Genomic DNA, 13,173 nt, shown 5'->3' on the forward strand with positions numbered 1-13,173 from the left:
CAGCCCCTAAGTAACCCGGGTGTTAGCAGCACGGCCACCCCGGTTTCCCGAGAACCCCACTTACCTTCTCTAGAAGGCGTCGCTGGAGAGTCTGGAACCTGTCGGGCATTTCTCGCTCAGTGTTCTCTCATCGAGCTGCAGCCCTACTCCTCATCGGACCGCTCGAAGATAGCGTACCTCATCACTGATGTCCGGGAATGCTCTTGCCTGGGCTACAGCTGTGTGGGAACAACAGTCAGCCGTATGCTTCAGTCTGGTGGAGCTCGTGGCAGAAGTGAAGAAGGTTTTTGATTCTGCATTTTCCGGGAGAGAGGCTGCCTGAAGTCACTCCATCTTCGGCAAGACTCCCGCAGTGTGGGAGACTATGCAGTGGATTTCTGCACGTTGGCAGCTGAGAGTGCCTGGAACCCGGAATCGATGTTTGACACGTTCCTGCACAGATTATCGGAGGAAGTGAAGGACAAGCTAGCTCATTGCCTTGACCACCTAAATTGATGGGTGGCTACAGGAATATAGGTAAGTGAGGAGGTCCAATTCCACCACGCCTCCGAGGCATCCCGGAAGTCCTCGACGTCTCCCTGACAGAGAGGACCCGAGTCTACCAGAGTTCTCCTGAGAGTCTCCGAAGTCTGACAAATCACCTTTTCCCGAGTCGACGCAACTAGGCAGCGCTTGGCTGTCCCCAGCCAAACGTCTACACCGGCTTCACATGAAGAGTTGCGTCTACTGGTAATTCCGTATCCTCCAGTCCACTGAAAGACCAGCCTCACCGGTAGGGGCGAGTACTCTGGTGGGCCATACGAAGAACTTTCCCTCTTAAAATCAATTTATTAAAAAATGTACGTGTTTTTCTGGATTTTTTTGTTGTCATTCTGTCTCTCACTGTTCAAATAAACATACCATTAAAATTATAGAATGATCATTTCTTTGCCAGTGGGCAAACATACAAAATCAGCAGGGGATCAAATATTTTTTTCCCTCACTGTATATAAATATTAGGACGAGCGATGTCGGAGTGTCATTGACGAAAATACAGAAAAATACAGCATTTGAAAAGAGTAAAACAGTATGTAAACAAACTGACTAGTGTTTCATTATTAAAGCGACCAGTGATTCCATGTCTATGTACATAGGGCAGCAGCCTCTAAGCTGCAGGTTTGAGTAACCGGGTGGTAGCCAGCTAGCAATGGCTATTTAAGTCTGATGGCCTTGAGATTGAAAAACAGATTCTGTCTCTTGGTCCCAGTTGATGCACCTGTACTGACCTCACCTTCTGCATAATAGCAGGGGTCAACAGGCCATGGCTCGGGTGGTTGATGTCCTTAATGATCCTTTTGGCCTTCCTGTGAATTCTGGTGCTGTAGGTGTCCTGGAGGGCAGGCAGTGTGCCCTCCAGGAGAGCCCAGTGGTTGCGGACAGTGCAGTTGCCATACCAGGCGGTGATGCAACCTGACAGGACGCTCTCAATGGTGCTTCTGTAAAAGTTTGTGAGGGTCTTAGGGCACCCGAGTGGCGTCAGTACAGTCTCTGGTTAAAATCTAGGCTGTATCACATCCGGCCGGGAAGTCCCATAAGGTGGCGCACAATTGGCCCAGGGTCAATTGGCCCAGGGTTTGGCCAGGGAAGACCGTCATTGTAAGTAAGAATTTGTTCTTCACCGACTTGCCTAGTTAAATAAAAAGGTCAAATATATATATCTAAAATACATTTACAAAAAAAGCCACATTTCTTCAGCCTTCTGAGGTTGAAGAGGCACTGTTGCACCTTCTTCATCACACTGTCTGTGTGGGTGGACCATTTCAGTTAGTCAATGATGTGTAAGCCAAGGAACTTGAAGCTCTTCACCTTCTCCAGTAAGGCCCCGTCGATGTGGATAGGGGCGGGCTTCCTCTGCTGCCTCCTGAAGTCCATGATCAGCGTCTTTGTTTTCTTTACGTTGAGGGAGAAGTTATTGTCCTGACACCACTCCGCCAAGGCCCCAACCTCCTTGTTGGTAATCAGGCCTGCTACCGTTGTGTCGTCTGCAAACTTGATGATTGAGTTGGAGGCGTGCGTGGCCACTCAGTCATGGGTGAAAAGGGAGTACAGGAGGGGCCTGAGCACGCACCATTGTGGGGCCCCTGTGTTGAGGATCATCGTAGTGGTGTTGTTTCCTACCTTCACCACCTGGGGCAGACATCTGAGGACGCGGCTGGGAATGCCGTCTGGGCCGGCAGCCTTGCGAGGATTAACACATTTAATGTCTTGCTCACGTCAGCCACGGAGAACGGGAGCGGGCTTTGTCAGTGGCACTGTGTTATCCTCAAAGTGGGGGAAGAAGGTGTTTAGATGTCCGGGAGTAAAACGGTGCCCGTGACATGGCTGGTTTTCCCCTTTGTAATCCGTGATTGTCAGTAGACCCTCTCACATACACCTTGTGTCTGAGCCGTTGAATAGCGATTCCACTTCGTCTCTGTACTGATATTTTGCCTGTTTGATTGCCTTACGGAGGGAATCACTACACTGTTTGTATTCAACCATATTCCCAAATCACCTTGCCGTGGACAAATGCGGTGGTTCGCACTTTGTTTTGCTGCCATCCATCCACGGTTTTTGGTTTGAGTAGGTTTTAATAGTCACAGTGGGAACAACATCCCCTAGACACATCCTTATGAGCACAGTCACCGTGTCCGTGTGTAAGTCAATGTTATTCTCAGAGGAAAACATTGGTCGAACCAACGTTGAATTGACCTTAGCACGAGTACTTCCCGTTTGAGTTTCTGCCTATAAGAAAGGAGGAGCAGAATGGATTTGTGATCGCATTTGCCGAATGGAGGGAGGGGGAGGGCCTTGTAGCCATCCCGGAAGGGAGAGTAACAATGGTTGAGAGTTTTTGAAGCGCGAGTACTACAGGCAATGTGTTGAGAGGACTTTGTTTAAAATCCCCTGCTACAATTTATGCAGCCTCAGGATATGTAGTTTCCAGATTGCAAAGTCCAGTGTAGTTCCTTGAGGGCCGTGATGGTATCGGCTTGAGGGGGAATGTACACGGCTGTGACTACAAGCGAAATAGAATTCTCTTGGGAGGTAATGTTGTCAGCATTTGATTCTGAGGTATTCTAGGTTGGGTGAACAAAAGGACTTGAGTTCCTGTACGTTATCACAATCCCACCATGAGTAGTTAATCGTGAAACATACACAACTGCCTTTCTTCTTCCCTTTATTCCTGTCTGCGCAATGTACTGAGAATAGATAGGCTTACTGATTTGCTCAGTTGTCCATTTTGGAGGTTAATACTTTTTTCAGATACGTTACATATGTTGAGACAGTCATTTCTTTGCCTTTCTCTCTAAAACTGAAAAACCTCATGCCAATGTTGCTGGCTGTATGGACAGGGACAGTATATCCGGAGAGAGCCATGATTCCATGAAACAGAGTATGTTACAGTCCCTGATGTCTCTCTGGAAGGGGATTCTCGCCTTGAGCTCATCTACTTTATGGTCCAGGGACTGAACATAAGCGAGTAATATACTCGGAAGTGGTGGATGATGTGTACGCCTCCAGAGTCAGACTAGAAGTCCACTCGGAATACCTCCTCTCCACCGCCGTCATCGTCTTGGAGCAGCCTCTGGGTTAAGTTAAATTGCCCTGGGGGGGGTAAAAACAAAAGATCTAATTCGGGAAAGTCGTATTTCTTGTAGTAATGCTATTGAGTTACCACCGCTCTGATATCCAAAAGTATTTTCTGACTATGTAATAACAAAAAAAAACAACATTCATGGCTAATAATCTAAGAAATAAAAAAAAAATGAAATAGTGCGAAGTTGCTTAGGCGCTAGAAGCAAAGCTGCCATGTCTGTCGGCTCCATCTTCTGATGTTGTCTTGCTCATAATAACCACACATGGTTAACGCAACAGCGTACCGCAAAAAAACTCCAATTGAAACGCCAGGAAACAAATGAAATCGGCTACCTCTCTCATAAAAACTGATCAGAAATGAAAATTACAATAATTATATTGGAGCAGTAGATATTATAAATAAGCTACAATGACTAAGGACAAAATACCATATGGAAGTGTCAGATTTTCAAGATAGGCTATTCCATGGTGACCACTGCACATCGCAAATATTCAACCAAGACTTTTAACTTTTTAAATACCTGGTTTTCATACCCATTCTGCAAACCCATTCTTGCCTTAGCATTTACTGGTAGATATCACTTGGAACATCTTTCCTACCCCTACCCGGTGTTGGTCTTTGTTGAGCTGCTCCTTGCAACAACCAGCTGTTTGAGAGCTGAGCACCCTCTCTGCCCAACAGATTACCTCAAACAAGGCTATGTGCGCAGCGCGTGTACACAATAATCAACATTAAAAAATTATAATCCCGAAGCTGGTAGTTTAATCAATTATATAGCCTTGATAAAAAATAGCATTATTACAATCTTTTTTTTTCACTGGCCCAAGTAGGCCACTGATGGATATGCTCAACTGGCCAGCAGGCAGCCCTGTATGTTGAGCCCTGAATACATACATTTGCATAGCTGTTACATACAATCAAGACATTACATATGTTAGGAAAGTTCATAATCTGCAATATAAATATGGTCGTGTGTGGTAACATCTAGGTTACACGATATACAATCGTCTAGATTGTATATCGTGTAACCTAGATATTACCACACACGACCATAAAAGGTCTAGATCAGGCTGGCCTATATCTAGACTACTCTCTGGAAATAATTGCACTCATTGAAAGATAATAATGGTATGGAGTAAATCCATTTGAATTCAATCACTTTTTGACATCACCCTTTTGATTTTAATAAAACTGTCCATACATATTTGCCCATTATAGAAGTGCTCAGAAAGTGCATTTTTAGACCTCAATGCCAAAACATTCAAGAGATAAAAGGTGCTCAAAGTTAACCCACTTTGCATACCCCACCATACGATTAGACATCCATGTCTTCATCACTGCAAAAGATAAAAGGTTGAGACTGATTTTATTTAAAAGCTTACAAAAACAGGGTTGTCAAACTATTTTATCATTTCTGGGAAAAAAATGTTTTATCAAAATGCATGTCCTTTTTAACCTTTAACATCAATTATCTAAAAAGCATTTAAAAAAATGTTTTGCATATGTTGTAGTTTAGACCTTCCTACTTAAGCAGCTTGGTTTGAAGAAATCAACAGTGGGAGCAATTACAGTGCCTTGCGAAAGTATTCGGCCCCCTTGAACTTTGCGACCTTTTGCCACATTTCAGGCTTCAAACAAAGATATAAAACTGTATTTTTTTGTGAAGAATCAACAACAAGTGGGACACAATCATGAAGTGGAACGACATTTATTGGATATTTCAAACTTTTTTAACAAATTAAAAACTGAAAAATTGGGCGTGCAAAATTATTCAGCCCCTTTACTTTCAGTGCAGCAAACTCTCTCCAGAAGTTCAGTGAGGATCTCTGAATCATCCAAAGTTGACCTAAATGACTAATGATGATACAATCCACCTGTGTGTAATCAAGTCTCCGTATAAATGCACCTGCACTGTGATAGTCTCAGAGGTCCGTTAAAAGCGCAGAGAGCATCATGAAGAACAAGGAACACACCAGGCAGGTCCGAGATACTGTGGTGAAGAAGTTTAAAGCTGCATTTGGATACAAAAAGATTTCCCAAGCTTTAAACATCCCAAGGAGCACTGTGCAAGCGATAATATTGAAATGGAAGGAGTATCAGACCACTGCAAATCTACCAAGACCTGGCCGTCCCTCTAAACTTTTAGCTCATACAAGGAGAAGACTGATCAGAGATGCAGCCAAGATCCATGATCACTCTGGATGAACTGCAGAGATCTACAGCTGAGGTGGGAGACTCTGTCCATAGGACAACAATCAGTCGTATATTGCACAAATCTGGCCTTTATGGAAGAGTGGCAAGAAGAAAGCCATTTCTTAAAGATATCCATAAAAAGTGTTGTTTAAAGTTTGCCACAAGCCACCTGGGAGACACACCAAACATGTGGAAGAAGGTGCTCTGGTCAGATGAAACCAAAATTGAACTTTTTGGCAACAATGCAAAACGTTATGTTTGGCGTAAAAGCAACACAGCTGAACACACCATCCCCACTGTCAAACATGGTGGTGGCAGCATCATGGTTTGGGCCTGCTTTTCTCCAGCAGGGACAGGGAATATGGTTAAAATTGATGGGAAGATGGATGGAGCCAAATACAGGACCATTCTGGAAGAAAACCTGATGGAGTCTGCAAAAGACCTGAGACTGGGACGGAGATTTGTCTTCCAACAAGACAATGATCCAAAACATAAAGCAAAATCTACAATGGAATGGTTCAAAAATAAACATATCCAGGTGTTAGAATGGCCAAGTCAAAGTCCAGACCTGAATCCAATCGAGAATCTGTGGAAAGAACTGAAAACTGCTGTTCACAAATGCTCTCCATCCAACCTCACTGAGCTCGAGCTGTTTTGCAAGGAGGAATGGGAAAAAATGTCAGTCTCTCGATGTGCAAAACTGATAGAGACATATCCCAAGCGACTTACAGCTGTAATCGCAGCAAAAGGTGGCGCTACAAAGTATTAACTTAAGGGGGCTCAATAATTTTGCACGCCCAATTTTTCCATTTTTGATTTGTTAAAAAAGTTTGAAATATCCAATAAATGTCGTTCCACTTCATGATTGTGTCCCACTTGTTGTTGATTCTTCACAAAAAAAGACAGTTTTATATCTTTATGTTTGAAGCCTGAAATGTGGCAAAAGGTCGCAAAGTTCAAGGGGGCCGAATACTTTCGCAAGGCACTGTATATGAAATACAAATGGTAGAGAGAGAATAGTCCTATAATAACTACAACCTAAAACTTCTTAACTGGGAATATTGAAGACTCATGTTAAAAGGAACCACCAGCTTTCATATGTTCTGAGCAAGGAACTTAAACATTAGCTTTTTTTTTTTTTTTTTTTTACATGGCACATATTTCACTTTTACTTTCTTCCCCAACACTGTGTTTTTGCATTATTTAAAACAAATTGAACACGTTTCATTATTTATTTGAGACTAAATTTATTTTATTTATGTATTATATTAAGTTAAAATAAGTGTTCATTGAGTATTGTTGTAATTGTCTTCATTACAATATATATGATTTTATTTTTTTAATGGCTGATTAATCGGTATAGTCTTTTTTTGGTCCTCCAATAAATCAGTATTTGCGTTAAATCATAATCGGTCGACCTCTAGTTCTGATAGTACGAACTAACCATGACTGACCAAGCAGACTCAGACCAGCTCCATAATGCTGTCTCCCTGCAAGGAGCCACCATTGGAAAACACGAGGAGCTACTGCAATGTCTTTATAGAGGAACTCCATACCCTAGCAGAACACCATGACCAGGCTTTCGATACATTGCTGGAGCAATTCCGATTCCCTACTGGGCAGCGGGTCACACCAGTAATCTCCCAGCCTACCCCAGTGTCATAAAAACCCCGCTTACCTCCTCCGGAGCGCTATGCTGGAGAATATGGAACCTGCCGGGCTTCTCTCGCCCAGTGTTCCCTCGCCTTCGAGCTGCAGCCTTTTTCATTCCTCTCGGACTGCTCAAGGATAGAGTACATCATAACGCTGACGTCCGGGAGGGCACTCGCCGGGGATACGGCAGTGTGGGAGCAAGAGTCCGCCATCTGCTTTAGTCTTGAGGAGTTAGTGACGGATGTTCGGAAGGTGTTTGATTCTCTGTTGTCCGGGAGAGAGAGGCTGCTCGTAAACTGCTCCAGCTATGTCAAGAATCCAGTAGTGTGGCAGACTATACTGTGGATTTTAGCACATTGGTGGCTGAGAGTGCCTGGAACCCGGAAGCATTGTTTGAAATGTTCCTTCAAGGATTATCGAAGGTGATCAAAGACGAGCTCGCAGCCCGGGAGCTGCCCACGGACTTTGACTCCCTCATAGCCTTGACCATGCGGATCGATGGGTGGCTTAGAGAATGTAGCAGGGAGTCTGTGCCCTGTCGCGAGTGTCAGGGAACCACAGCGAGGCAATCCAATTTATGTTGATTAAGTCTCTTCAGGTTTCTGTGGTAAAGGGGATTCCCTTGGCTCCAGCAATACAATCCCCTCCGACTGAACTGCTGGTGCCATTATGAGCTGGAGCCTGTTCTGCCACGCCCATTGTCTGAAGTCAGCACAGCCTGCCCCGGGATATCTTCCTGTGGGCTCGGAGGTTGCCCCGGACCTCTCCGCCATAATCGCGGAGTACCAGGAACTGGATACTGGAAGGGGACGAGTGGAAGACTACCTCCAACACAGCCAGCGGCCACTACAAATACCTGGTTGTGCCATTTGAACATGTTGAACCAGTTCATTTGTCTACCTCGATAACATCCTTGTTTCTCCCACTCAGCCCAAGAACACGTGCTCCACGCCCAACAGGCCCTCCACAGCCTCCTGGAGAACCAGCTTTTAGTAAAAGCAGAGTGGGGGCTGTCCTGTCCCAGCGTTCTGCCATGGACCTCAAATTACATGCCTGCGCCTCCTCCCATCGCCTCAACGCCATGGAGAGGAACTACGATGTGGGGAATCGTGAGCTTCTCACGGTGAAGATGGCGTTGGAGGAGTGGAGACACTGGTTGGAGGTGGCGGGAACATCCGTTCATTGTGTGGACGGGCCACAAGAACCTGGAATATCTTCGCACCGCCAAGTGGCTCAATTTCAGGCAAGCTATGCGTGCCCTGCTTTTCACCCGGTTTAATTTCCCACCTCGTGACCATCCTTCCCACCTCGTGACCATCCTTCCCACCTCGTGACCATCCTTCCCACCTCGTGACCATCCTTCCCACCTCGTGACCATCCTTCCCACCTCGTGACCATCCTTCCCACCTCGTGTCTGGCGACGGCACTCAGCTGGGGAATAGAGAAGCAGGTCAGTGAGGCGCAGTGTTCCCAGTGGGGCGGTTCGGCTGGGAAACATCTGGCCCAGATAACCAGATGTTTGTACATGATGCTGTCCGCTCCTAGGCCCTGGAGTGGGCCCACTCCTTCAGGCTGCCAACGGGCTCTCGCCTTTCGAGTGTTCCCTGGAGTATCAGCCCCCACTCTTCCCGGAGCAAGAGGTCGGCATACCTTCGGCCCAGATGTTTGTCCTCCGCTGTTGCCATACCTGGAAGAGAGCCCGGTTGGCTCTTCTCAAGACCATCTCCAGGTATCGACGACAAGCAAACCGCTACCGGACCCCGGCATCGTCTCGGGCAGAGGGTTTTGGCTGTCCACTCATGACCTGCCCCTCCGGGTGGAGGGGCAGCAAAAAAAAAAAAAATCAGACCTTTCAGACCATCTCCAAGATCATTAGTCCCTCTGCTGTTCAGCGTCTGTTACACCGTACCATCCCACTTTTCAAGTGTCACAGATTAAACCTGTCTCACAGCCCTTTGTCTCCTGTAACGTAGCACCCTAAGTTTTAATATAAACCAAATTTGATCATATTCTCCAACAACACAAATAAAATGGAAATATTTGATTCTATAAATACAAAGCTTAGGCTATAAAAACATGACGTTTCTTTCCCCTTGGTCCAGATGAGATCAGAGTGCATAGGCTTCTCTAGGCTACCTGTAGCTGTGGTCGATATCAGTAGGTTACAGTTGATCAGACTGAAGCACAGACTAATTGTGCACCTTCACAAATCATTAAGCATTTATTTTGTGTGGCAGGTATGGGCTTACACATAAAACAGCTCATTGCAACTCCACAGTGAATTCACTTACACCCCTGTTTTCAGTCACAATTTGCTTTTACAACATTTGCATGATATTGATAAAAAATGTCTGATTTATTGTAATGTTGTAAGGTAGGCCTACTGTACTTTTATATTTGTATGAGAGGGTTAATTGTTTTTTTTTTTAAAGCTAACGTGACTTGATGAACAAGCTAAAATGAAGCTAAAATGAAGCTAAAATATAATGAGTGTAGACTACAGAGGAGAAAATATACCTTTTAAATTGTCTGCACCTGCTTGTGAATTGTTGCATTATTCAAGAGTGCAATGTGGTTTGGTTGCCTTATTCAATAGTGTAATATGTTTTAGAAGATAAGTTTGTGGTTTACTGGGTTGGCTAACTGTGATATTTACAGTCAATTTGAGTTGTGGACCAAGAATGTCACGTTGCCAGGCACAACGGAAGGCAAGGCAAGGAAGGAATGAGAATTGCTTCTCCACTCCTCAGACTCTCCTTCATATCTCATAGAGGGAATAGGGCCATGTGGGGGAAAGAAAGGGGTGAGTAGTATATTGAGTAACTTGAAAGAAATAGGGCCTAGCATGTGTAAAGTTCTTAGATAGCCTAATTCTCCAACATTCACCCTATGTATTTATGAGGAATAAATAAATAAGCAAAGAACTTGAGAGTTAACTAATAGAACAACAGGAACAGCGACTAAATTGGGGAACAGTAGGGAAGGAGAGATCAAGGAGAACACAACGTTCCAGAGGGAGAAGAGAGGAAAAGCCATACTGTACAAATCATCAGAGGGATGGATGGGAAGAGGACAAGAGTTGGAGGTGGGACAGAGGAGGGACGGGGCTGGGGTGAATAAGGGTGAAATTCAAGATATTAGTGTGTGACTGTGTCCATTTCAAATAGAAATTTCAATTTCAGTTTAGACGCTGGACTAAGGTAATGCGTGTGCTGTTTGAGTTTTCCAACTTTTCAATCTGGACTACTATGATGTCATTTTGTGATCTCAGACAGCAGTCTATTCCAAATCAATCTTATGCTAACCCCACAACACCACTAGCAGTCTTGTAACCTCTTCAGGTCTTGTTTCTGTTGTTTATCATGTTTGAAAGAGGGGCAAGGTACCCTAAATGCCATGCGGTGCCCTCTTATGAAGAAATATTGCAGTCAGAGCACAGTAAACCAAAGAACAATGCCATTTTTTTTTACTGCAATAATTTTGCAGTGTAGCTGCAGTATAACTGCGTCTAAAATACCACAGTTGACTGCTGTTACTGCACTTTTTTGTAAGGGCCAGCTTTACATGAAACAAGCTGCAAGCAAGACACTGTCTAGTATTCTTAAAGCCTGCATTTTCCCTTACAAAAAAAGATTGCAGGTTTGAAACTGCAGCCGACTGTGGTATTTCTATTGCAGTAAAAAAAATATATTGGACACAGTATTTGCAGCATACTGCAGTTATACTGCACTCTGACTGCAATCTTTTTTTTGTAAGGGTTAATGTGCACACGGTGTGTGTGTGTATTTTGAGTGAGAGAGAAAGATTATTCTGCTCTATCATGACAGTGGTTATGAAAAATGGCAGTGTCATGCACAATATCTGTATAATGTATGGGCGTGTATGTGTGCGCTATGACAGACAATGCACTCGGAATAAACCAGGCCTCAAATTAGAAAAACTGGATTAGCAACATTTGTATATTATTCCAACTATTGACAATACATTAATATCACTAAACAAGGTAGGCGCAAACACATGATCGACTACTATGCTGCGAGTGGCGACCAATTCTAATCGACCCAGTAGTTCAACCGGTTGGTTTAGCTACTGTAACGTTCTCTCTCAACAGCGATACAACATAACTATCCATCCAGCCCTGCTACATTTCGCCCTATGCGACTGCCTGATAAAATGTATTATCACAACAACAACAAAAACTGGGCAAAATTAACCCTGGTGGCCCATCGCGATAACAAGTCAGCTACTCTGCTTCTGTTCTGGTACGGGTGACGTGAACAGCAGTGACAACATATCATGAGTAGCGGCCTAGTAGTATGCTACGAGTCTGACACACAACACATCATCACGGTCGACCGTGTATAACCACCAAGCACAGTAGTAGACAGCGCAAATGGAAAAGGGATGCGGTGCAGCAGCAACTGTACCCGCGAATGACCTCTCTCCATAGTTATAACCCCTCTCTCCTTACCATTGAGCTAGCTGTTTTACTTTACACCACTACATTTCAGGGTACAGTTGAAAACAAATGTATGTTGATCAAATGTCGTCCACCATGCAAATGTTTATAATAACATGGCTCGTTGAAAAGCCAATCAATGATGGAAAAATACACTTACAATTCCGTATGTCCGAAATGAACACCGCTAATCCGCGCATCCCATCTCCCTTCGACACAGCCGGCATTTTTGCTGGTTTCTGTCCTCACTCCGGACTTTCCCGTAAAAAAAAAATGAATTGTCGATGGTCAGCTATCAAACGTCAGCTGGCGTTTAGGTGTTACAGTGCAGGATGTGTTAGCTTGTTTCCTAGCTAGTTAGCCAGCTAACCAACTTTTAACCGTTAATGTTCCTTGGCGTTTTACCAAAGACAGCAGGTTTATAATGGCTTGCTAGCAATGTAGATTAGCTAGTTTGGATGACAGTGCCGTTGATCAATTCAGCAAACTAGCAGTATGGTTACTCCAAGTGTATCCGTGTTAACTAGCCGACGTTTCCGCTGGCTAGCAAATTCATTCAAACCTTCTCTTCGTTCACGACCAGATGACGGTTAAAGTACACGCAGTTGTAACTAACTACATCTACCCGCTAAATATATTAACGTTATATATCCAGATATCAGAGAAAAAGCACAATGCCAAAAAAATGCCACTCAGTCTGATCTCTGACTGTCAGTGAGTCACGCACGCAAGCTAGCTAAACAGCTAACGTTAGCTGGCTAGCTAGCTATATCAAATCTTGGAAAACATCACTAGTTGACCGTGATCAGTCAGCATACCATCGTATTTCCACAATGTATCTATTCCAATAATCACGTATGTCCGATGGCTAAACGAAGGCAATTCGATGTCGTCAATAATTTATGTCAATTCACTACTCGGTAGCCTTGGACAAGGCTCGTGACAGCACAAGCAGCGCGACCACGAGACGTGTTCGTTTTGCGCAGACTCTGGCGCTTCTTTTTCCTTCGTCTTGTACTCACCAGTGTGTTGTGAGCATCATTCGCGTAAGCAACAATAGCGGAAACCGCGGTTCGCCTTCAAAATAACAGTTTCCCATTGAAACTGACGATACAATTGTGTAATCAGGCTACAATTGGACTAGATCATGCAAAACAAGGTGGGAATGTTGTTATATAACTTCAACAAAAGACAATTATTTGTTAATTTGACTCAAAAAAAATTACACAACTATTAGCGTCTTAGCTCT

General features: G+C 44.2%; 1 protein-coding gene across 8 annotated transcripts in view; it reads right to left on the reverse strand.

The window, feature by feature from the left end:
- The window catches only part of LOC110521915 (AP-2 complex subunit alpha-2), a 67,718-nt gene extending 54,792 nt beyond the window's left edge, over window positions 1-12,926 (reverse strand). For 5 of the 8 annotated variants that reach the window (XM_021599873.2, XM_021599871.2, XM_021599870.2 and 2 more), the window contains exon 1: window positions 12,085-12,926. In XM_021599873.2, the coding sequence (XP_021455548.1) occupies window positions 12,085-12,151 (67 nt within the window). In that variant the 5' untranslated portion in view covers window positions 12,152-12,926. The remainder of the gene's footprint in view (window positions 1-12,084) is intronic. The other 3 variants (XM_021599874.2, XM_021599872.2, XM_021599869.2) reach the window with 2 other exon arrangements.
- Between the last annotated feature and the right edge of the window lie 247 nt (window positions 12,927-13,173).

This window comes from Oncorhynchus mykiss, chromosome 30 (genome assembly GCF_013265735.2).
Source record: "Oncorhynchus mykiss isolate Arlee chromosome 30, USDA_OmykA_1.1, whole genome shotgun sequence".
Taxonomy (NCBI): Eukaryota; Metazoa; Chordata; class Actinopteri; order Salmoniformes; family Salmonidae; genus Oncorhynchus; species Oncorhynchus mykiss.